Source organism: Heptranchias perlo, chromosome X, assembly GCF_035084215.1.
Source record: "Heptranchias perlo isolate sHepPer1 chromosome X, sHepPer1.hap1, whole genome shotgun sequence".
NCBI classification, from domain to species: domain Eukaryota; kingdom Metazoa; phylum Chordata; class Chondrichthyes; order Hexanchiformes; family Hexanchidae; genus Heptranchias; species Heptranchias perlo.
In genome coordinates, this window is record NC_090370.1 from 25,765,988 (window position 1) to 25,790,549 (window position 24,562).

General features: G+C 45.3%; 4 protein-coding genes, 1 long non-coding RNA gene and 1 pseudogene across 5 annotated transcripts; 3 read left to right on the forward strand and 3 right to left on the reverse strand.

Annotated features, from left to right (window-relative positions):
- The first annotated feature begins 337 nt into the window (after positions 1-337).
- Positions 338-6,440, forward strand: LOC137307109 (uncharacterized). Its single transcript, XR_010959040.1, has 3 exons — positions 338-578; positions 2,324-2,414; positions 6,317-6,440. It is a non-coding gene; the product is annotated as an uncharacterized lncRNA (long non-coding RNA).
- Positions 6,441-7,240: 800 nt separating this feature from the next.
- On the forward strand, positions 7,241-7,615 carry LOC137307322 (histone H2B 1/2-like). The gene has a single exon (XM_067976796.1). The coding sequence runs from the start codon at positions 7,241-7,243 to the stop codon at positions 7,613-7,615; it is 375 nt and encodes a 124-aa protein (XP_067832897.1).
- Positions 7,616-8,515: 900 nt separating this feature from the next.
- On the forward strand, positions 8,516-8,970 carry LOC137307277 (histone H2A.J-like; annotated as a pseudogene).
- Positions 8,971-11,587: 2,617 nt separating this feature from the next.
- LOC137307110 (histone H4) lies at positions 11,588-11,929 on the reverse strand. Its single transcript, XM_067976431.1, has one exon. It carries the CDS (start codon positions 11,927-11,929, stop codon positions 11,618-11,620), a length of 312 nt encoding a protein of 103 aa, XP_067832532.1. The 3' UTR covers positions 11,588-11,617.
- Positions 11,930-22,228: 10,299 nt separating this feature from the next.
- On the reverse strand, positions 22,229-22,618 carry LOC137307112 (histone H2A.J-like). Its single transcript, XM_067976432.1, has one exon. It carries the CDS (start codon positions 22,616-22,618, stop codon positions 22,229-22,231), a length of 390 nt encoding a protein of 129 aa, XP_067832533.1.
- Positions 22,619-23,821: 1,203 nt separating this feature from the next.
- On the reverse strand, positions 23,822-24,196 carry LOC137307248 (histone H2B 1/2-like). Its single transcript, XM_067976677.1, has one exon. The coding sequence runs from the start codon at positions 24,194-24,196 to the stop codon at positions 23,822-23,824; it is 375 nt and encodes a 124-aa protein (XP_067832778.1).
- Positions 24,197-24,562: the final 366 nt, after the last annotated feature.

Genomic DNA, 24,562 nt, shown 5'->3' on the forward strand with positions numbered 1-24,562 from the left:
CATAAAAAGATACCGAGAGAAACAGCAGGGATGGAAACATCCAGTTGAACAGTGAGAGATTGTAAAGTCAGTCTGGATTCCAGCGTTCGGCACTGGTGGAATCCCATCTGTTTTCCATTCTGGTGCCTGTTCCTGCACTGCCTGTGGACCCCATTCCCTCTGACCTTTCCCCCACTTCCTTTGCTCAGACTCTGAAAAATTCCAACTGGGGAAAGTTTCCATCGATTTTGGTATTGCGAATTAAACCAGATATCTGCGCATGCGTGACACAGCCCCGCCCCCAGCGCTGCTTACTGGTGAGCAGAAGAGCGCATGCGCGCTCCCCTCCCCCAGCTCGGCATGTGGGCGCCATTCCCTCAGTGAGCGGAAGAAGATGGTTAAAAACAGCCGGGAATGGAGAGATCACGGCCCCCGGGGGAAGGGAGCAAAGAGCAGCCTCGTTACAGCAGCTCATCGCTTCGGGACCGTGTCCGCAGATGGGCTCAGAGATCGGCATTGAGTCCGGGGGAAGGTCAGGGGGAGTCCGGGGGCTGTTTGTAAGAGGCGGAGTGGATCAGGATCTCGTCCCGGAACATGGAGTGAGCGGGGGAAGGAAGAGGTCATTCTCGGGCTGGGTGTGTCCAGGGTGTGTCCAGGGTGAGGGAGACAGAATGGGAAGAGCAGGTTGTTTGAAATCATTGCTGCTTTCTCTCCCCAAACCAGTGGTGAATTGTTCCTGGTTTAGTTCCAGTCTCACCCTGTTTATTGTGATTGGACAGTGAACAGTGGAAACAGAGCCGGACAGTAAGGATATGGGGAGTGATACAAAGAGCATCTATTGCAGGCACCAGGTGACAAGTGTGAACACGTTTTAAACAGCGGCTGTTATGTTTCGGTTGAACGGTTAGTTCCATGGTGGAGGGTATTAGAAACCTGACCTGTACAAAGGTCCCTGCCCCATCGGGTAGTGCCATTCATGGATCAGTGCAGGGGTTGTGTTGTGTCTGGATGTCACCAAATTGTTGTCAAACAGCCCAACACACCTGGTGTGCAGAAGCTGAGAGCTGCAGTACTGCAGTGGAGTCAGACACTGACACTGTTTGTATGTTTGTATCGCTGGTTTTCATTTGTGGTTATTACAATGATTATTAATTGTAAACAATTTTACAACACCAAGTTATAGTCCAACAAATTTATTTTAAATTCCACAAGCTTTCGGAGGCTTCCTCCTTCGTCAGGTGAACGGTGTGGAAATGAAATTTTCGAATCCTTCGCATTTTAAAATCACAGAACAATGCCTGGTGATTACTGCCTGTTGCCAAGGCAATCACAGTGAGCAGACAGAAAGGTGTCACCTAAAAAGGCGACCGAATATACAAACCCCCCAAAAAAAAGAGAGAGAGAGAGAAGGAACACAGTCAATGACCCGTTATATTAAAAACAGATAACATTTGTTCGCTGGTGGGGTTACGTGTGGTGTGACATGAACCCAAGACCCCGGTTGAGGCCGTCCGCATGGGTGCGGAACTTGGCTATCAATTTCTGCTCAACGATTTTGCGTTGTCGTGTGTCTCGAAGGCCGCCTCGGCCAACGTTGTCTACCTCATACGTTGCAGGAAAGGATGCCCCAGAGCATGGTACATTGGCGAGACCATGCAGACACTGCGACAACGGATGAACGGACACCGCGCAACAATCGCCAAACAGGAGGGTTCTCTCCCTGTCGGGGAACACTTTAGCAGTCATGGACATTCAGCCACCGACCTTCGGGTAAACATACTCCAAGGCGGCCTTCGAGACACACGACAACGCAAAATCGTTGAGCAGAAATTGACAGCCAAGTTCCGCACCCATGAGGACGGCCTCAACCGGGGTCTTGGGTTCATGTCACACTACACGTAACCCCACCAGCGAACAAATGTTATCTGTTTTCAATATAACGGGTCATTGACTGTGTTCCTTCTCTCTCTCTCTCTTTTTTTGGGGGGGTTTGTATATTCGGTGGCCTTTTTAGGTGACACCTTTCTGTCTGCTCACTGTGATTGCCTTGGCAACGGGCAGTAATCACCAGGCATTGTTCTGTGATTTTAAAATGCGAAGGTTTCGAAAATTTCATTTCCACACCGTTCACCTGACGAAGGAGGAAGCCTCCGAAAGCTTGTGGAATTTAAAATAAATTTGTTGGACTATAACTTGGTGTTGTAAAATTGTTTACAATTGTCAACCCCAGTCCATCACCGGCATCTCCACATAATGATTATTAACGGAGAGATTCAATTGATCACTTTTGTATTTTCCACTTCACCTGTTCTTGAGTTACAAGAGATACTTTTTCTTCCTACAGTCAAATCCTTGAAGGACCCAGAATCAGTGTGATGTTTATTCCACCCGAGCCACAAGGAGCAGTCAGTGCAGCCAGCTCCTTCTCACACACAGTAAGTACATTATCACTCACAGAGCACAGAGACACAGACAGGTCATCAGTCCCACAATCTCAGACAGCAGAAATAGTCAGTCGCACACTGACCCCAATCCAACACTCAAACAGAGCAGGAGAGACAGACGTAATTTCCATTTCACAACGACTCAGTACTGCTGACCGGCAGATAAATAATTCCCAGTCCAAAATCACACCCAGTATCAGATTGAAAGGCACTGTGTCAATCTCACATTAGTTCAGCCTTAGCTACAAATTAAACACCAGATAGAACTGACACATGGTACTGATTGATAGGTACAGAATGAATCAGAATAGTGTGCTCCAAGATTCAAATTAAATACCAGCCCACAACTCTCACACATTATGAGTTTAAAGATGCAGTATTAATGCCACTATTGTGCACTGAGATACAAATGAGATACCAGTTCAGATGTTACCCATTTTTGACTCACATATATGTCCAAAAACTTCATAGTGTCAGAATGAAATGTACAGTTTCAATTCATTCACTGCAGACTGAGGTACACATTAGATACCAGTCCAAAATTCTCATACATGTAAGGCTGAAAGAGAGAGTATCAACCCCATTCTTGCAGACTGAGCAACACATCACATACCAGTCCAAAAATCTCAGTGTCAGGTTGAAATATACAGTATCAATTCCAGAAGTGCAGATTGAGTTCCACATTATATACCAGTCCAAAATTCGCATAAAGTATCGTACTGGAAGATACAGTATCAATCCCATTAGTGCAGACTGAGGTACACATCAGTTACCTGTCCAAAAATCACACTGTGTAAAATGAAAGGCACAGTGTCAATTCCTTTATTGCAGACAGAGGTTCATAATAGATAACTGTCCAAAAATCTGGTACAGTATTATAGTGAAAGATATAGTGTCGATGTGATTAGTACAGAATGACCTACACGTTACATACCAGTATAAAAATCTCACACAGTATTAGACTGGAAGATACAGTATCAATCCCATTAGTGCGGACTGAGGTACACATTAGATACCAGTCCAAAAGTCACATTCAGTGTCAAATTGAAAGATACAGTATCAATTCCATTAGTGTAGACTGAACTACACCTTACAAACCAGTCTAAATATATTACACAGTATCAGACTGAAAGGTACAGTATGAATTCCATTAGTGCAGACTGAGCTACACATTATATATCGTCCAAAAATCTCATACATTATCATACTGAAACATACAGTATGAATCCTTTTAGTGTAGACTAAGCTAAACATAACAAAGCTGTCCAAAAATCCCTCGCTGTGTCTGACTGAAAGTTAGAGTGTCAATTCCATTGGTACAGACAGAACCACACATCACATATCAGTCCAAAAATCACATACAGTGTCAGACTGAAACATACAGTATCAATTCCATTCGTACAGACTGAGCGACACCGAACACACCAATCCAAAAATCTCATTCAGTGTCAGACTGAAATGTACAGTATCAATTCCATTAGTACAGACTGAGCGACACCGAACACACCAATCAAAAAATCTCATACAGTGTCAGACTGAAACGTACAGTATCAATTCCATTCGTACAGACTGAGCGACACCGAACACACCAATCGAAAAATCTCATTCAGTGTCAGACTGAAAGATACAATATCAATTCCATTAGCCCAGACTGAGCGACACAATAAATACCAGTCCAATAATTTCACAGTAAAAGGTTGAAGTGAACATTATCTTCACAGAGATTAAGATACAATCATACAACAAAACTCACACATGTTGTTTGATTAAAACAAAATCCAAAAGCGTATCCATATTTACACATTAATGCCGGACAAAAGATTTGCATACATTCGTGAATTAAAGACACAGTTTCAAGCACCATACTGCAACCTGAAATAAGAATACAGAACGAATCCAGACTTGCACTTTGCCCAGAGACTGAGTTACAGAATGAATCCCACACTGTGATAGAATACCAGAGATTGACAGATACCGAATGAATCCCACACTCACACACATTCCCAGAGATTGACAGAAACAGAATGAATCCCACACTCACAGATAGCACCAGAGATTGACAGATACAGAATGAATCCCACACTCACACACATTCCCTGAGATTGACAGATACAGAATGAATCCCACACTCACACACATTCCCTGAGATTGACAGATATAGAATGAATCCCACACTCACAGATAGCACCAGAGATTGACAGATACAGAATGAATCCCACACACACACATTCCCAGAGATTGACAGAAACAGAATGAATCCCACACTCACAGATAGCACCAGAGATTGACAGATACAGAATGAATCCCACACTCACAGACTGTACTGGAGACTGACTGATACAGAATTAATATCACACTCACATACAGTATCAGAGACTGACAGACAGAGAATTAATCTCACACTCTCATACAATCTGACATCTACTGGCCATAAGTGAGAACTGTAACAGAGTGGAACAAATTCACATTATCTGTCGTTGTTACAGATTCAGGACAATGTGCAATGTGAGGAAATAGTTTCTCTCTGTAACTTCTACTCTCGTATTTTTTCATATTTTTTCAGTGAAAATTGGACAATTGATTCATAATAAAGTTTTTGTTTTGCTCATTCGAAAGTTGCCCCATTGTATTTCACTCTACATTGCGCAATATTTCTGTCTGATTTCTCAGGACACGATTTATATTAATCCAAATAAACCAAACTGAAACACAAATAAAAACTGAGCGCAAATCTGGAAGTTTGAATGGCGACCGTCAAAAGTGAAAGGGACAAAATATAGAAAAAAATTAAAACCGAAAATGCTGGAAAGGCTCAGCAGGTCCGGCAGCATCTGTGGAGAAGGGAAGCTCGGGTTAACGGTTCACGACTATGACCCTTCTCTCGATCAGAAAGGTTAATCAGACATAATTTAAATACGGAACGGGAATCAGCAGACGGAAAACCTTCAGAAAATCAATTAATTTCACTGAATCCGAGCAATTGAGTCCCGTATCCACCATTCAGATCAGGGCAAGTAATAATACAAAGGAACAGAGTTAAATTCAACGTTATGGGGGAAATAAATGAATTTTAGAAGTATTTTTACATGAATTAGACCCGTTTGTGTTTTGGAAACACGATCACTCTGAACATCGTCAAATTCAGTTCCAGTCTTGGTGTTTCTGAATTCAGCGTGCTGGGATTCAAATCTGTTGGAATTAACTGCTTGTAAGGCAGCGATACTCACCATTATAGTGCCTTATTTCACCAGGAGGGAGAAGTCGAGTGTTTCTGTGGAGTTTGGGACTGAATTGCTCCCTTTGGGTTTCTGGCACTTTCATCATAGACAATAAATAGTTCCCAAACATCAGCCCCTGAACAGACACAAGAAGCTGGTGGAATTTCTCATTCATAGATATTAAATAAGAGGATGGCAAAAGCGAATAGGAAGAGGTTCGGAAGAAGTCACCAAAACAATTAGGGAAGCAAACAGGAACCAGGAAATCAAATTATCAAGGAATATAAAAAGAAATAGTAAATTATTCCACTGACCCAAAAATATCAAAAGGAAAATCAGAATATCTTGAGTGCCACGAAGGGATGCACAAGATAAACTCACAGATAACGTCAGCGAAATGGCAGAAATATTGAATTGTGACTTTGTCTCAGTATTTACCCGGGAGATTAACAGGGTGAATATATTAGAGGAAGAGGTCAATAAAGATATCAAGGCATTTAAGTTAGAAAGTGTGGTTAAACTCCTGGTCCAGATAGATTGCATCTGTGCATATTAAATGAAGCAAGGGTAGAGATAGCAGAGGCACTGTTACATATATAGGAAAAAATCATCACAAAAAGGAACAGTGCCAGAGGACTGGATGACAGCTAATGTGATTCTTATATTTTAAATCAGGTGATAGAACAAGTCCAGGGAACGATAGACCAGTTAACTAAAGGTCGGTGGCAGGAATGATCATGGAATCTTTTACTCAATGATGCAACAGAAAAACATCCAGAAACCGAAAATACAATAAAACAGTTTGACAGAAGGTTTGACAGTTTAAATTACATTTCAACATAACTTATTTGCTTTTCAATTCTCTTCCTCTAGAAATAAACCCCAGTGCTTTGTTCGCTTTTTATGGCCTTATCAACTTGTGTTGCTACTTTTAATGATTTGTCAATCTGTACCCCGAAATCCCTTGCTCTTTTACCCCATTTAGACTCTTATTTTCCAAGCAGTATATGGCCTCCTTATTCCCCCTAGCCAAATGCACCACCTCACACCTTTCTATATGGAAATTCAATGGCCATTTACACCGCCTTTCGGCAAGCTTATTAATTCTTCTTGTATCGGCTATACCCCCTAAATTAATTACAAGGATTTAACACAGCATTACAACTAATGTTTGATCTAACAAAATGTACTTGCAACTCGTCTCCATTCCCAGTTTTTCTAAATCCCACTCGTGCAATATAATGTGAAGAATTAGTTTCTGTTCTGTCCCTCTCTCATCTGCAAACTTCACTGTCCCGGGGTTTGGGGACATCTACTGGCCGGAAGCAGAACTGCAACAGTTCGGAACAAATTGCTGAAACCGGACAATGTGCAGTGTGAGCGTGTTTGTGATTGGTGGCAGGTACTAAATCAGATTGGATGTCTGACGAAACCAATCAGAGAGTTACAGTTAATAATTATTAAGACCTCACTCCGAATGACCCAATCACAATCATTGCCTTCCCCCATCCCTCATTAGCATAGGGCTGTGGGGCTGCCTATTTAATCCGAGCTCGGAGCGAATTTGGGTCATTTCTCAGTCTGAAATTGAGTTTGAAAATGCCTGAGGACAAGAAAGCAGCTCCCAAGAAGGGCGCCAAGAAAACCTTGAGTAAAGCACCGGGCAAAGGCGGCAAGAAGCGGAGAAAGTCGAGGAAGGAGAGTTACTCCATCTACATCTACAAAGTGATGAAGCAGGTTCACCCCGACACCGGCATCTCCTCCAAGGCCATGAGCATCATGAACTCCTTTGTGACCGATATTTTCGAGCGCATCGCAGGTGAGGCTTCCCGCCTGGCCCATTACAACAAGCGGGCGACTATCAGTTCCCGGGAGATCCAGACCGCCGTGCGCCTGCTGCTGCCCGGGGAACTGGCCAAGCACGCCGTGTCAGAAGGGACAAAGGCGGTGACCAAATACACCAGCTCCAAGTAAAACTCCACAATGAACTGAAAAAAAAACAACGGCTCTTTTAAGAGCTACCCACAACCTCTCTGAAAGAGCTGCATTTCCTGTATATTTAATTAGGATCATTTTATTGCAGCAATATTATTATTCCAATCGCAAAGTGACTCGAACTACCCCGTTCAAATCCCTGGCCCCTAAAATGAACACGAGTTTATGATCCGCTCCTTCCCATTTGTTTTGATCTTAAAGCATCACTATTCTGGCCTCTCATCCCCTTTATGGCCCCCTCAGCAATTCCGTTCTATGAATGCAGTTTCTGAAATATTTATGGACTGACGTGAAAATCCCCAGATTAACAGTAACCCCACCCCTTGCAGTAACAGCGGAATCGGGGCAGAATGAGAGCTCTGTCCTGGTCCCTCTTTTCACAGAAGCACTCCCGGCTCTGAGAAGGGACCAATCTGTAACGTTTCACTTTTCTAAAGACTAAAGTCAAATGTGTCCTTTCACGGAATGCTGTGAATGGGGTTTTAGTCCCGTCCGGTGCAGTTTGAAAGCTATGGTCGAATGAGCCATAATTTAAAGCAGATTTTAAAACAGAGCGAGCGATTAGTGACGGGGAGCGCTGAATAAGACAAGATAAAAAGAACGGGTTTAAAATCTTGTGCTCAGGGCGACATTGATCGAAATCCGATCCTTCACTGCACTGAAATTGGCGGGCTTTTTGAAATTCATAAAATTCCTGGTCTGACCGTTGAGGCCGGTAAATCCCGCCCTCTTCTAATTTCCAGCTATCTGGTTGGTTAATGAAATAGGCAAATGAGGTGTAATAAGGTACAACCAATCAGATGATCTTTCAGTCTTTGAGAAGGGTAAATACAGAAGTCATTCTTCATTCTTTGTGAAAGTGTTTGTGAGATTGTGGAAATGTCTGGAAGAGGAAAAACCGGCGGTAAAACTCGGGCCAAGGCCAAGTCTCGATCATCCGGGCCGGACTGCAGTTCCCCGTGGGCCGTGTTCACAGGCTCCTGCGAAAGGGGAACTGCGCTGAACGTGTGGGTGCCGGAGCCCCGGTCTATCTGGCTGCTGTGCTCGAGTATCTGACGGCTGAAATCCTCGAGCTGGCCGGCAACGCGGCCCGGGACAACAAGACGACCCGTATCATCCCCAGACACCTGCAACTCGCCATCAGCAACGACGAGGAGCTCAACAAGCTCCTGGGACGGGTGACCATCGCTCAGGGCGGGGTGCTGCCTAATATCCAGGCCGTGCTTCTGCCGAAGAAAGCCAGCAATGTGAGCACCAAGAGCAAGGAAAGCGGCCAAGATTTAATCTGATATCCCAAAGGTTCTTTTCAGAGCCACCCACTGTATCTTTGAAATGGCTGGTTACTGACTGAAGAGAGTCAGGAATCAATTTAATAAGGACTTATTATTCCGATTCTCGAACTAACAATAACTTATTAATTACAAATGATCCAGATCGGTCTGTTGAAGTACTCGTTTCCGGACAGCAGATGTCGCCAACCTCCAATAGATTGATATTTGCAGTTTATGTGGTGAATGAGACAAAATATCAAAATTGTCATTAAACTGGGCTGGTGGGACACAGAAATACCAGGGACATTTGATCATCGGCATCAAGAGGCATTCTGTTGTGTTCCACCCAATATTATTTACAGTCTCATCCTCCGACAACACTTGCTCGGTCTGTGTTATTTTACCCAGATTTGTGCAACAGAAGCTGACTGATGTGTTGAATATTGTGTCAGCGATTGCTGAATCAAGAATGTGAGTGAAATTTGCCCATGTTATTAGATGTGATTGAGGGATTGATTCTGTCCCTGTATCAGTTACGAGTGTTCGTGAATGTAACACTAATGTTTTACACTGCTTCTGATTCTAGCGCTGATAGAGAGCAAGACACACTGCCTTTCGATCTATTAGTGCGAGTTGCATTAAAACAGCCTCTGCCACTATATCTGCAGGGGGAGAATAGACTGAAACGTTATATCATCCGAGTCTGATTCCTGACATCCAGCATGGGTTTTAGGTCCCGTCCGATTGCACCTGTCCTTCAGTGCTGGACTCAAATGTCCAGTAAAGTGTTGGAGTGAGGCTTGAACTTTGAAACCCCTGACTCCGACATTCGAGTGTTTCCAACCGAGCCAAGCTGACACGACATTGGAAATGAGAACTTGTATCTCTCGTGCTTTCCACGAGTCCCTCTCTGCATATATGTCCCAGTAAGTTTGACACTGGGGGTGTATGTACCTCATGTGAAAGAGTGGGGTCGGAATCAGAACTTTCTGCAGCTGTTTGCCAGAACTTTCTCTGTCCGAATGAGGCACTGGTGGTGATGAGAGTCAGTCTGGTGGAATTCACCTCCCTCCAGTCCTGCGTGTGTGTGAAAATGAAACTGTCTCCGTTTCAAATTCCTCATGTTGGTCAGTCTGGAATTGGCACTCCTCTCTGGTGCTGAATCTTCGTCCAAAATGAACAGCAGCTGTTTCTGCCATAAAACGTAGACGTCTCTGTTCCCATCTCTCTGCTGTTATGATGGGCCAACAGATTGTCAGGCCTTGCGTCTGACATCCGCTCCCTCCCCTTTATGCATTTCCCATTTAATCAAATTTCTGTGAACTGCACGGCCCTGCGATTTCAACCCCAGAGATCACAGCTCTTTCCTTTGCTGATTTGATGGCTCTGAAAAGAGCCTTTGTTGCACTTGGTGCTGAAGGCGGGTCGGGTTTAAGCGCGCTCCCCGCGGATGCGGCGGGCCAGCTGGATGTCTTTGGGCATGATGGTGACTCGCTTGGCGTGGATAGCGCACAGGTTGGTGTCCTCAAACAGCCCCACCAGGTAAGCCTCGCTGGCCTCTTGCAGGGCCATGACGGCCGAGCTCTGGAAGCGCAGGTCTGTCTTGAAGTCCTGAGCGATCTCTCGCACCAGGCGCTGGAAGGGCAGTTTGCGGATGAGCAGCTCGGTGGATTTCTGGTAGCGGCGGATCTCCCTCAGAGCCACAGTGCCGGGTCTGTAGCGATGAGGCTTCTTCACTCCGCCTGTGGCTGGAGCGCTCTTCCGGGCCGCTTTGGTCGCCAACTGTTTGCGAGGAGCTTTCCCGCCGGTCGATTTACGCGCTGTCTGTTTGGTCCTGGCCATTTTCTGAACAGATCTCAACACAACCTGAGACACAGAAACTGTTAATAGCGAGCCGGCTCTGGGGCTGCATTTTAAAGTGTCTGTGAGGAACCGCCCCGGGACTGTGATTGGCTGTATTCCGAACCCCAGTCAGGGAGGGACCGCCCCTGGCCTGTGATTGGCAGGTTTGAACCGAGCTCTGACAGTCAGAACGAAACGGCGGGAGGTCTTGGGCCCCAATTGGCTGAGCTGAAATTAATCATCAATTTCAAAAAGCCCGCCAATTTCAGAGCATCAAATAACAGTTTGAAGAAAATCTCATTTCCCTCCAGCAATTTAAGAATCTCTCTCTTTATAATCTCCATTATTTCCTACTCGTCAGCACAAATCTCAGGCTGATTCACATTCCGGTTCATTCTCTGACCTGTCTGTAAACGGGCGGGAATAAAGTCCCGGTCATTGCTTTCCGTGGGAAACTGGTGAACGGCTCCTCAAACAGAAACTTCACATCGAACTAATATTTGAATGAGGGCAAGAAATAAACACCGAGCAGAGAGGACACAGCGGGAGAGGGAGTGAGGAGGGATTTTACTCTGAGTGAAGAATGTAATGTCTGTGGAAAGACTCTGCATCCCCGCCTGTTCATTTATACCGTGAAACCGGGAATTCCGCACCTTCTCTCGCGATGGCCGTGAACCCCGGCCGTTTTTCTGATCTCCCTGTTACGAGTGCTGGAGAAATCTCCCCATATTAATAGAATATCGGAAACTACTTCCCCACCCCGAGATCGTCCCACTCCCCCTTCCCAGGTCACTGCTCTCTCTGTGAGGCGGTGGGTGGCTCTGAGAAGAGCCTTTGTTTTGTGTTTGGTTGGAAAGGGTCGAGTCGTTCAGCCGCCGAATCCATAGAGGGTGCGGCCCTGCCGTTTCAGAGCGTACACCACATCCATGGCCGTGACCGTCTTGCGCTTGGCGTGTTCAGTGTAAGTGACCGCATCCCTGATCACATTCTCCAAGAAAACCTTCAGTACCCCACGGGTTTCCTCGTAGATCAGACCCGAGATCCGCTTGACACCGCCACGGCGAGCCAGGCGGCGGATGGCTGGTTTGGTGATCCCCTGGATGTTATCACGAAGAACTTTTCGGTGCCGCTTGGCGCCACCTTTGCCCAGTCCTTTGCCTCCTTTACCTCTGCCAGACATGATAATTCTTCACTGAAATGAACAGCGAACTCGTGCTGGTTCCCTTTTTTATGCAGCTTGCCCCGACCTGACTGAAACATGCACAGAGTGAAAGTGGGAGGGGAGGAGACAGAGTGAGAAATTAAACAGGGAGGGGAGGAGACAGAGTGAGATATTAAACAGGGAGGGGAGGAGACAGAGTGAGAAATTAAACAGGGAGGGGCGAGAGAGTCAGAGTGATGGACAGGGCGGAGAGCGGTCTCTGATCTTCCAGCTCCAACTCCAGCTTTCTCCATCCGCCAATTTCAAACCGTTCATCGATAATAGAACCGAAACACAGCGGTCCGCACAAACCCTTACAGACTCGGGCTTCATATCCAAGGATTTACAGAAACCCGGAGCTTTTAAATAAGCCCCGTTACAATTATCAGTCAGTAATATTCCTGCCTAAATACAGTCCCTTCTATAACTGGTCAACCCGCCTGCTTCCATTTCAGTCCCAGACCCGATTCTATCTCCCACGCATCCCCTCCCAGACGGATTCAGCAGTTCACAAACACATTATTCCAGCTGATTTGGAGAATCTCATGTGTTGGGGTTTGAATTGTGATCGCGGCGGATCTCCGCCAGTTTTCCCCTGTCACGGACCCTGGCCCTGAATCTGTGAGAAAAAGAATGAACTGGGACTGGAGGTGAACACGCCCCCAGTTACAGTGAGACCCGGCCCGGGTATCCCATTCTCTCTATTTTATATCAGACAGTGGGAGTGGGGCGGGGGGAGCGAATGTCAGCGAGTCACCAGGACCCTGGGTTTATTGTAAATGATTTCAATCTGAAATCTGAGCCCGGCCCCGGGACAGGAATCATCTGATTCCGGGATCAGCTCTTTTCTGAGAGACGTGGGTGGCTCTGAGAAGAGCCGTTGGGTTCAGATGGTCACAAGTTGCACTTGATTTTTTACTTCTTTTTGCCTGCTGCTTTCTTCGGTTTGGGCTTGGCGCTCGGATTTTGTACCTTCTTCGCCTTCGCCTTCACTGGCTTTGGGGTCTTGGGCTTCTTCACAGCCGCTTTCTTCTTAATTGGTGATTTCGCCGCCTTCTTTGTGGTCGATTTCTTGACAGCTGTTTTCTTGACCGCTGGTTTCTTGACCGCTGGTTTCTTGGCCGTTAATTTCCTGGCCGCTGGTTTCTTGGCCGCTGGTTTCTTTCCGGGAGATTTCTTGGTTCCTTGTTTCTTCACCTTCTTTCCCACTTTTTCCTGGGCTTCCTTCTTAGCGACTCTGAAGGAGCCCGAGGCGCCCGTGCCCTTGATCTGCACCAGGGAGCCTTTTTCCACATTTCTCTTGATACTTAATTTGATCTGGGTCCGGTGCTTCTCCACATCCAGGCCTTTGGTGGCCAGAACCTTCTTTATCGCGGCCAGGGATATCCCCTTGCGATCCTTGCAATCCGCCACAATCTTGAGGATCTGTTCGCCCAATTTGGGACCGTCTGTCTTGGGTCGGTGAACCGCCTTCTTCTTCTTCGGAGCATTGGTTTGAGCGGCGGCGGGAGGTGCCGTTTCGGCGGCTGCAGTATCTGTCATGTCCGGGACTCTGAAGAAAATCTCTCTGACAGTCAGAGCTGGGTCAGAAATGAAACGAGAGGCGGCGGCACAGAGCAACTTAAAGGCCCAGAGCGGACGGGGCGGAGACACCCTGCTGTCAGCTTTCGGCACCTCCAGCCACTCTGTGTTTCTCTCTCCTCTTAAACTACCCGATTCTAATTATAATCGGGCACTCCAGAGTCCCAGACTAGCCCCTTCCCATCTCCAACACCGGAATGTTTGCTGTCGAAAAACTTTCACCGGAATTAAAAGCACCAGTTTCGATTTAAACCCGTTTCATTGCTGCACTGATCGCGCTCTCTCACCCGATCGCTGACATGATTTCTGTTTTTCGGCTGAAATCTTGAATTGAACTGAAACCGTACCTTTAATTTTCACTTCGGGTCTCGGCAGGGGAGGAAGGCGATGCTTTGACAGGGATTTTTTTAAAATTTTACTCATATTTGACTCGGACATCCGGCGATGAGACCGGCCACACAAACACAGTGGCATTAATCCAAACCGCCCGCCCATTGAACACACTCTCTCTGACACAATGTTCACATCTGTACACAATTTTACAACACCAAGTTATAGTCCAGCAATTTTATTTTAAATTCACAAGCTTTCGGAGGCTACCTCCTTCCTCAGGTGAACGATGAGGAAGGAGGTAGCCTCCAAAAGCTTGTGAATTTAAATTAAAATTGCTGGACTATAACTTGGTGTTGTAAAATTGTTTACAATTGTCAACCCCAGTCCATCACCGGCATCTCCACATCACATCTGTACATTCACAGGACAAACTGTTCGCCAGATTGACAATTCCCGGGACAAGCTTTCCTCCCCGCTCGGCCTGTGCTGCGGATTCTCGGGGGTTGGTTGTCGTTTCCCAGCTCAGTAACTGTTAAACACTCTGAGGCCGGCGCTCCTCACAGTCTCTGGTCTCCAGATTCAGGGACAGGAGCCAATCACAGCTCTGGCTGTGATAATCCATATCTGCTTTTACATTATTGTATTGTTCGCACACAGAAATATGTTTGGTTAAGTTGAAAATTCAAATTATCCGCTCTGGGCTCCTCCAGTCTCTCTGTGTTTCCTTCTCCTGCTAAACTGACTGACAGGCAATAGTAACTGGCGTCCGATCCATCCCATTCTCCACACACAGAGACGGCTAGTTACTGAATAAATTCAACACTCACAGACAGTCCGGAGTCAGACTGTTACAGGCTGTTTCTCGCCACCTTTACTTTTCGGCGGATAAATGCACCGTCAGACCGGCTCATATACAGTAGAAGGGAGAGTAATCGTCTCACCAACAGCACAAAGACACAGAATCAGTCTTTCACATTCAATCAGTGGGTCTATATTACGCTCAGTAACAGTGTCCCGCATTGATGTGCAGAACTAAAGAGAGAGAGAGAGAGAGACGGACCGGCTGATAAACGGACAGACAGAGACACAGTCAGACAGACGCAGAATCAGTCTTACACATCCCATCAATGTGTCCGTTTCACGCTCAGTAAACATTATTCCAGCTTCATGTACACCGCGAGAGAGAGAGAGATACAGACAGGCACAGTATCAGTCTCACACTTCCCATCAGTGTGTCTGTATCATGCTCAATAACAGTATCGCACCTCCATATAAAGTACAAGAGAGACAGAGAAACTGAGCTGTAATGAACGGTTTTCACCCAGTAACAAATAGGGAATCACTCCATTCCAATTGCTATTCCAAGGTTGAATGACAGAAGATGCAGTCTCATCTCTAACTGATCTTATTCCAGAGACAGGCACGTTATTAATCCCACTCTCAGGGACAGTGTCACACATTTAATCCTCTCTTGCATATTGTACCCTCTGTAATCTTGCAGCAGAGGGCCGTTCAGTATTACTCTCAGTGACCGAGAGTTTCACTCTGATTGAAATAAACTGGGACTGTTGCCGTCAGATACTCATCCTGCACAGTCCCAGCAAATACACCGAGTCCCACTTTCCTCCCATGTTTCTCCATGATTGGTTTGAGAAATCCTCCCTCCAGTTTCGGGTTCACGCGTTACTTTATCAGTAGAGGAACCAAGAATGAACAGAACCCATTGGCTCATTCCACAGCCGCCCACGTTATCTCTGATCGACCCTTTACCATCAAAATATACCGAGAGAAACAGCAGGGATGGAAACATCTAGTTTAATGGTTGGAGATTGTAAAGTCAGTCTGGATTCCAGCGTTCGGCACTGGTGGAATCCCATCTGTTTCCCATTCTGGTGCCTGTTCCTGCACTGCCTGTGGACCCCATTCCCTCTGACCTTTCCCCCACTTCCTTTGCTCAGACTCTGAAAAATTCCAATTGGGGAAAGTTTCCATCGATTTTTGTATTGGGAATTAAACCAGATATCTGCGCATGCGTGACTCAGCCCCGCCCCCAGCGCTGCTTGGTGGTGAGCAGAAGAGCGCATGCGCGCTCCCCTCCCCCAGCTCGGCCTGTGGGCGACATTCCCTCAGTGAGCGGAAGAAGATGGTTTAAAACAGCCGGGAATGGAGAGATCACGGCCCCCGGGGGAAGGGAGCAAAGAGCAGCCTCGTTACAGCAGCTCATCGCTTCGGGACCGTGTCCGCAGATGGGCTCAGAGATCGGCATTGAGTCCGGGGGAAGGTCAGGGGGAGTCCGGGGGCTGTTTGTAAGAGGCGGAGTGGATCAGGAACTGGTCCCGGAACATGGAGTGAGCGGGGGAAGGGAGAGGTCATTCTCGGGCTGTGTGTGCACAGGGTGTGTCCAGGGGAAGGGAGACAGAATAGGACGAACCTGCTATTTAAATCATTGCTACTTTCTCTCCCCAAACCAGTAGTGAATTGTTCCTGGTTTCGTTCCAGTCTCACTCTGTTTATTGTTATTGGACAGTGAACATTGGAAACAGAGCCGGACAGTAAGGATGTGGGGAGTGAGACAAAGAGCATCAATTGCAGGCACCAGTTGAGAAGTGTGAAGGACACAATTTAAACAGCGGCTGTTTGGTTTCGGTTGAACGGTTGGTCCCATGGGAGAGGAGATTAGAAACCTGACCTGTACAAAGGTCCCTGCCCCATCGGGTAGTCCCATTCATGGATCAGTGCAGGGGTTGGGTTTTTTCTGGATGTCACTAAATTGTTATGAAACAGCCCAACACACCTGGTATACAGAAGCTGAGTGCTGCAGTACTGCAGTGGAGTCAGACACTGACACTCTTTGTAGCACTGGTTTTCACTTGTGGATATTCAAAATGATCATTAACAGAGATATTAAATTGATCACTTTTGTATTTTCGACCTCACCTGTTCCTGAGTAACAAGATATAATTTTCTTTCTACAGGCAAATCCTTGAACGACCCAGAATAAATGTGATGTTTCCTCCACCCGAGGCAGAAGGAACAGTGCGGCCAGCTCCTTCTCACACACAGTAGGTACATTATCACACACAGAGATACAGACAGGTCATCAGTTCCACAGTCTCAGACAGCAGAAGTGGTCAGTCCCACACTGATCCCAGGTTCCAGAGACACATTTTCAATCCAACAGTCAGACAGAGCAGGTGAGGCAGACGCTGTTTCCATTTCCCCCGAACTCAGTCCCGCTGACAGGAAGATACAAAAATCCCAGTCCAAAATCACACTTTCAGATTGAAAGGCACTGTTTCAATGTCACAATAGGGCAACATTAGCTCCGAATTAAATACCAGATAGAAATCACACATGGTACCCGATTCAAAGGTACAGAATGAACCCCAATGATGTCCCTCGAGATTCCAATTGAATACTAGCCCAGAACTCTCACATGTGAGTTTAATACATGCAGTATCGATTCAAATAGTGTATCATGAGAAACAAACTGCAGGCAAGTCCAAAACTCATGTACATTATCAGATTGAGAAATGCTGTGACAGTGTAACCTGAGAAACAAATTAGAAACCAGTTTATAATACACTCATTGTATGAGATGTAAAGATACAGTATCAATTCTATAAGTGCAGACTGAGATAAACATTACATACCAGTCCAAAAATCTCATATAATATTAGATTGAAAGGCACAGTATCGATTACAATAGTACAGACTGAGCTGCACATTATGTACCAATTCAAAAATCACTTTCAGTTTGAAGTATATATTATCATTCACAATATTACAAAGAAATATAGATTTAATAGTGGTCCAAAAAGCACACAAATTATCTGAATAAAAACCTCCAGCACCAAATCCTAAAGTTAATCCATATTTACCAATTAAATAATGAGAAAAACTATTTAAACATATTAAAGCTACAGTATTGTATGCCACAATATAATCTGAGAGAATAATTATGGACAGACACAGAATGAATCCCGCACTCATATATGGTACCAGAATTGACAGATACAGAATGAGTCCCACACTCTCATAATGTACCAGATACTCGCAGATAAAGTATGGATCCCACACTCACAGTACCAGAGACTGAGAGAGACAGAATGAATTGCAAACTTGGAGTTTGAGAAACTGCACATATATAATGAATTCAACACACACACACACACACAATATTAGAGACTGTATAAAAAGACGGAAACCCACACTCACACACAGTACCAGAGACTTACAGATACAGAATTAATCTCTCAATCATATAGAGTACCAGATGACTGATTCAATCCCACACAAACATACAGTATGAGAAATTGCATATTTAAAATGAATTCAACACCCACATGCAATACTGGAAACTGACAGACACAGAATGAATCCTAAACAGTATCACGGAGTGAGAGATACAAAGTGAATCTCACAGTCACCTACATTAGTGCAGGCTGAGTTACAAATTACGTACCAGTCCAAAAATCTCAGTGTCAGATTGAAAGATACAGTATCAATTCCATTAGTGCAGATTGAGCTACATATTATAAACCACTACAAAAAAAATCTGATACTGATTCAGACTGAAATATACAGTATTCCATTCATGCAGACTGACCTACACATTATATACAAGTTCAAAAATGCCACCATATCAGTTTGGAAGATGCACGAAATCACAGTTGTGTTCACATCGAAGCAGATTTAAGAGTAGCCCAAAAAGTGCACTCATTCTCTGATTATAACCTACAGCATCACATTTTAAAGTATATGATTATCTACCACTTAAATACTGGGAAAAATTATTTATACATTTAGGTATGAAAGATACAGTTTTGAACGCCATATTCTAAACTGAGATACAAATTAGATACAGATAAAGAATGAATCTCATACTCAGATCCAGTGCCAGAGACTAACATATAGAATGAATCTCACACTCACACAATGTACCAGTGATTGATAGATACCGAACAAATCCCACACTCACAGACAGTACCAGAGACTGACAGATACAGAATAAACCCCACACTCATGTACAGTAACAGAGACTGTCAGATACAGATTAAATCCCACACTCATATACAGTACAAGGGACAGGAGATAAAGATAAAACCCCACAATCACACACAATACCAGAGACAGACAGATACAGAATAAACCCCACACTCACACACAGTACCATAGACAGACAGGCGCAGAATGAATCCCACACTCACACACAGTACAAGAGACTGAGAGATGCAGAATGAATCCCACTCTCATGTAAAGTACCAGAGACAGACAAATACAAAATAAACCCCACACTCATACAGTACCCGAGACAGACAGATACAGAGCAAACCCCACACTCACACACAGTAAAAGAGACAGACAGATACAGAATAAATCCCACACTCATGTACAGTACCAGATACCAACAAATACAGAATAAACCCCACTCTCATATTCAGTACCAGAGACTGGCCTCTACTGGACGTAAGCGAGAACTGTAAAAGAGTGGAACAAATTCACTTTGTCTCGTGGTTGCAGAATCAGGACAATGTGCAATGTGAGGAAAGTTTCTGTCTGTAACTTCTACTCTCGTATTTTTGCACATTTTGATCGTGAAAAATGAGGACAATTTATTCATAATAAAGTTTTGTTTTACTTATTCAATAGTTGTGAATTTTCCCCGTTATATTTCACTGTACATTGCGCAGTATTTCTCTCTGATTTCTCAGCTCGATTTACATTACTCCTCTCCCCCGTTTAGACTCTTATTTTCCAAGCAGTATGTGGCCAACTTGTTCCCCAGGCAAAATGCACCAGCTCACACTTTCTATATTGAAATTCAGTGTTCATTTACACGGCCGTTCTGCAAACTTACTTTGTTGCAGTCTTCCTCAGTATTGACTATAACCCCCTAAATCAATTATAACAATGTAACACAGCATTACAACACACGACAACGCAAAATCGTCGAGCAGAAATTGATAGCCAAGTTCCGCACCCATGAGGACGGCCTCAACCGGGATCTTGGGTTCATGTCACGCTACACGTTACCCCACCAGCGAACAAATGTTATCTGTTTTTAATATAATGGGTCATTTGCTGGCTTTCTCTGCCTTCCTGATGTTTCTGCCTCTCTCTGTTTTTTTTTCCTGTTTGTTTTTTTGTTGAATGTGTATTCGGGGGTTCTGCAGGTGACACCTCTCTGTCTGAACACGGTGATTGACTTGGCAACGGGCAGTTGCAGGGCAGTCTGTAAACACCATGTATTGTTCTATATGTATAAATGCGTAGGCTTCAAGGAGCTCCTGAACATTTACCTGAGGAAGGAGGAAGCCTCCGAAAGCTTGTGAATTTAAAATAAAATTGCTGGACTATAACTTGGTGTTGTAAAATTGTTTACAATTGTCAACCCCAGTCCATCACCGGCATCTCCACATCATTACAACTAATGTTTGGTCTAACAAAATGTACTTGCAGCTCGTCTCCATTCCCAGTTTTTCTAAATCCCACTCGTGCAATATAATGTGAAGAATTAGTTTCTGTTCTGTCCCTCTCTCATCTGCAAACTTCACTGTCCCGGGGTTTGGGGACATCTACTGGTCGGAAGCAGAACTGCAACAGTTCGGAACAAATTGCTGAAACCGGACAATGTGCAGTGTGAGCGTGTTTGTGATTGGTGGCAGGTACGAAATCTGATTGGATATCTCAAGAAATCAATCAGAGAGTGAAAGAAACAGGTGTGTCTTTGGGGATGTCTTACTGCTGTTATACAGGGCCTTGGTGAGACCACATCTGGAGTATTGTGTGCAGTTTTAGTCTCCTTATCTGAGGAAGGATGTCCTTGACATGGAGGGAGTGCAACGAAGGTTTACCAGACTGATTCCTGGGATGGCAGAACTGACGTATGAGGAGAGATTGGGTCGACTCGGCCAGTATTCACTCGAGTTAAAAGAATGAGAGGTGATCTCTTCAAAACATATAAAATTCTAACAGGACTAGACAGACTAGATGCAGGGAGGATGTTCCCGATGGCTGGAGAGTCCAGAACCAGGGGTCAGAGTCTCAGGATACGGGGTATGCAATTTGGAACCGAGATGAGGAGAAATTTCTTCACACAGAGGGTGGTGAACCTGTGGAATTCTCTACCACAGAAGGCAGTGGAGGCAAAGTCATTCGATGTATTCAAGAATGAGATAGATATATTTCATACTGCTAAAGGGATCACGGGATATTAGAGCCAGACCTTTCAGGAGCGAGATTAGAAAACATTTCTCCACACAAAGGGTGGTAGAAGTTTGGAACTCTCTTCCGCAAACGGCAGTTGATACTAGTTCAATTGCTAAATTTAAATCTGAGATGGATAGCTTTTTGGCAACCAAAGGTATTAAGGGATATGGGCCAAAGGCGAGTACATGGAGTTAGAACACAGATCAGCCATGATCTTATCAAATGGCAGAGCAGGCAGGAGGGGCTGAATGGCCTGCTCCTGTTCCTATGTTTCTATATGGGGAAAAAGCGGGAACAGTGTACTGAGTTCGACGATCAGCCATGATCATTTTGAATGGCGGAGCAGACCCGAAGGGCGGAATGGCCGACTCTTACTCATATTTTCTATGTTTCTATGTAAAGTGGCATCACTCCCATCCGTCCAATCACAATCATTGCCTTCACCCATCCTTCATTAGCATAGGGCTGTGCGGCTGCCGATTGAATCCGAGCTCGGAGCGGATTTGGGTCATTTCTGGGTCAGAAATTGAGTTTGAAAATGCCTGAGGACAAGAAAACAGCTCCCAAGAAGGGCGCCAAGAAATCCTTCAGTAAAGCACCAGCCAACGGCGGCAAGAAGTCGTAACTGACACAGGAACAGAATAATTCCCTCGCTCACATCCAATAACAGACAAATGTGATTCACTGATTCAGTAATCGCTGTCACAATAATCAACACATCAGTCAGCTTCTGCTATACAAATCTGGGTAAAATAATACAGACCGAGCAAGTGTTGTCGGAGGATGAGACTGTAAATAATATTGGGTGGAACACAACAGAATGCCTCTTGATGCCGATGATCAAACGTCCCTGGTATTTCTGTATCACACCCGCCCAGTTTAATGACAATTTTGATATTTTGTCTCATTCACCACACAAACTGCAAATATCAATCTATTGGAGGTTGGCGACATCTGCTGTCCGGAAGCGAGTAATTCAACAGACCGATCTGGATCATTTGTGATGAAAAAGTTATTATTAGTTCTCGAATCGGAATCAAGTCCTTATTAAATCAATACCTGACTCTCTTCAGAAAGTAACCAGCCCTTTCATAGATACAGTGGGTGGCTCTGAAAAGAGCCTTTGGGTTATCAGATTAAATCTTGGCCGCTTTACTTGCTCTTGGTGCTCACATTGCTGGTTTTCTTCGGCAGCAGCACGGCCTGGATATTAGGCAGCACCCCGCCCTGAGCGATGGTCACCCGTCCCAGGAGCTTGTTGAGCTCCTCGTCGTTGCGGATGGCGAGTTGCAGGTGTCTGGGGATGATGCGGGTCTTCTTGTTGTCCCGGGCCGCGTTGCCGGCCAGCTCGAGGATTTCAGCCGTCAGATACTCGAGCACAGCAGCCAGATAGACCGGGGCTCCGGCACCCACACGTTCAGCGTAGTTCCCCTTTCGCAGGTGCCTGTGAACACGGCCCACAGGGAACTGCAGTCCGGCCCGGGATGAGCGAGACTTGGCCTTGGCCCGAGCTTTACCGCCGGTTTTTCCTCTTCCAGACATTTTCACAATCTCAAACACTTTCACAAAGAATGAAGAAATCCTCCCGAACTCGCCCTTTTTATACCTGCTGGAGGAATACAGTGGGGGCACTTGTGATTGGTCCAACTATTCACAATCTCATTGGGCTGTTCGTTGAACCAATCAGAGAGCTGCTTTATTCACCAATCAATAGCCGGCAATGAGAAAAGGGCGGAAAATACCGAACTGAACAGTTTATGAAATTTGAAAAGCCCGCCAATATATTTCCAACACAAGAAGCGGATTTAGTAAATAATGTCGCGTAAAGACAAAGATTTAAAAATCTCTCCTTTTACTCTGTTATTCCACATTTCCCGTCACAACTTCTAGAATCTTTTACAATCCGGTTAAAATCCGCCTTCATTCACCGTTCGCTTTCAATCGGGCGGGAATAAAGCCCCATTTTGTAACGGGACAGATTCCAGCTCAATCTTTGTAAAAGTAACAAACCACAGATTGTGGATTGATCCCTGTTCACAGGAGCTGCAGCGCGATCGAAACCGGAGCCGAGACTCCTGGTGTAAGAAGTCGAACAGTGACAGAGTCTTTAGACTGTTCTGCACTCGGTGTGAACACCCTTTCGGGATTGCTGCTTTACAAAGGATTGCGGTTCTGAAAGTGATATTCCCGAATAATGAGCAAACAAAGGTGACAAGGAGAAAGAAATGACTGAAGTGTAATCCACCGCCTGAAAGCGGCTCTGATGGGGCAGATGCGGGGGAAGGGGCGGAATATGAGCGGGAATGAGAGGATCAAGGACACGTTTTTAGTTATTGGGACTGAATAAAAAAGCGATCCACTGATTATACCGGGCAGTGATTGAGAGAATCTTACAGATTTCAAGAGAAATTTCAAAAGCACAAGAACATCGGAACAGGGAGTCGGCCATTCAGCCCCTCTTTCCTGCTCCACCATTTGATAAGATCATGGCTGATCTGTGATCTAACTCCATACACCTGCCATTGGCCCATATCCCTTCATACCTTTCGTTGCCAAAAGCTATCTATCTGATTTAAATTTAGCATTTGAGCTGGTATCAATTGCCGTTAGAGAGAACGTCAGTGTCAAATTATCTACAGTAAAATGATTCCACACAGAGGTGTCGGTACAGCGTCTTCAGAGAGACTGTGGGTGGCTCTTAAAAGAGCCTTTGTGTTTAAAATTTTTTCAGTTCATTGTGGAGTTTTACTTGGAGCTGGTGTATTTGGTCACCGCCTTTGTCCCTTCTGACACGGCGTGCTTGGCCAGTTCCCCGGGCAGCAGCAGGCGCACGGCGGTCTGGATCTCCCGGGAGCTGATGGTCGCCCGCTTGTTGTAATGGGCCAGGCGGGAAGCCTCACCCGCGATGCGCTCGAAAATGTCGTTCACAAAGGAGTTCATGATGCCCATGGCCTTGGAGGAGATGCCGGTGTCGGGGTGAACCTGCCTCATCACTTTGTAGATGTAGATGGAGTAACTCTCCTTCCTCGACTTTCTCCGCTTCTTGCCGCCTTTGACTGGTGCTTTATTCAAGGTTTTCTTGGCGCCCTTCTTGGGAGCTGCTTTCTTGTCCTCAGGCATTTTCAAACTCAATTTCAGACCCAGAAATGACCCAAATCCGCTCCGAGCTCGGATTAAATCGGCAGCCCCACAGCCCTATGGTAATGAGGGATGGGGGAAGCTAATGATTGTGATTGGGTCATTGGGTGATGCAACGTCGTCCATTATTTTCATTCTCTGATTGGATATCTGAAGAAACCAATCAGATTTAGTATCTGCCACCAATCACAAACACGCTCACACTGCACATTGTCCGGTTTCAGCAATTTGTTCCGAACTGTTGCAGTTTTGCTTCCGGCCAGTAGATGTCCCCAAACCCCGGGACAGTGAAGTTTGCAGATGAGAGAGGGACAGAACAGAAACTAATTCTTCACATTATATTGCACG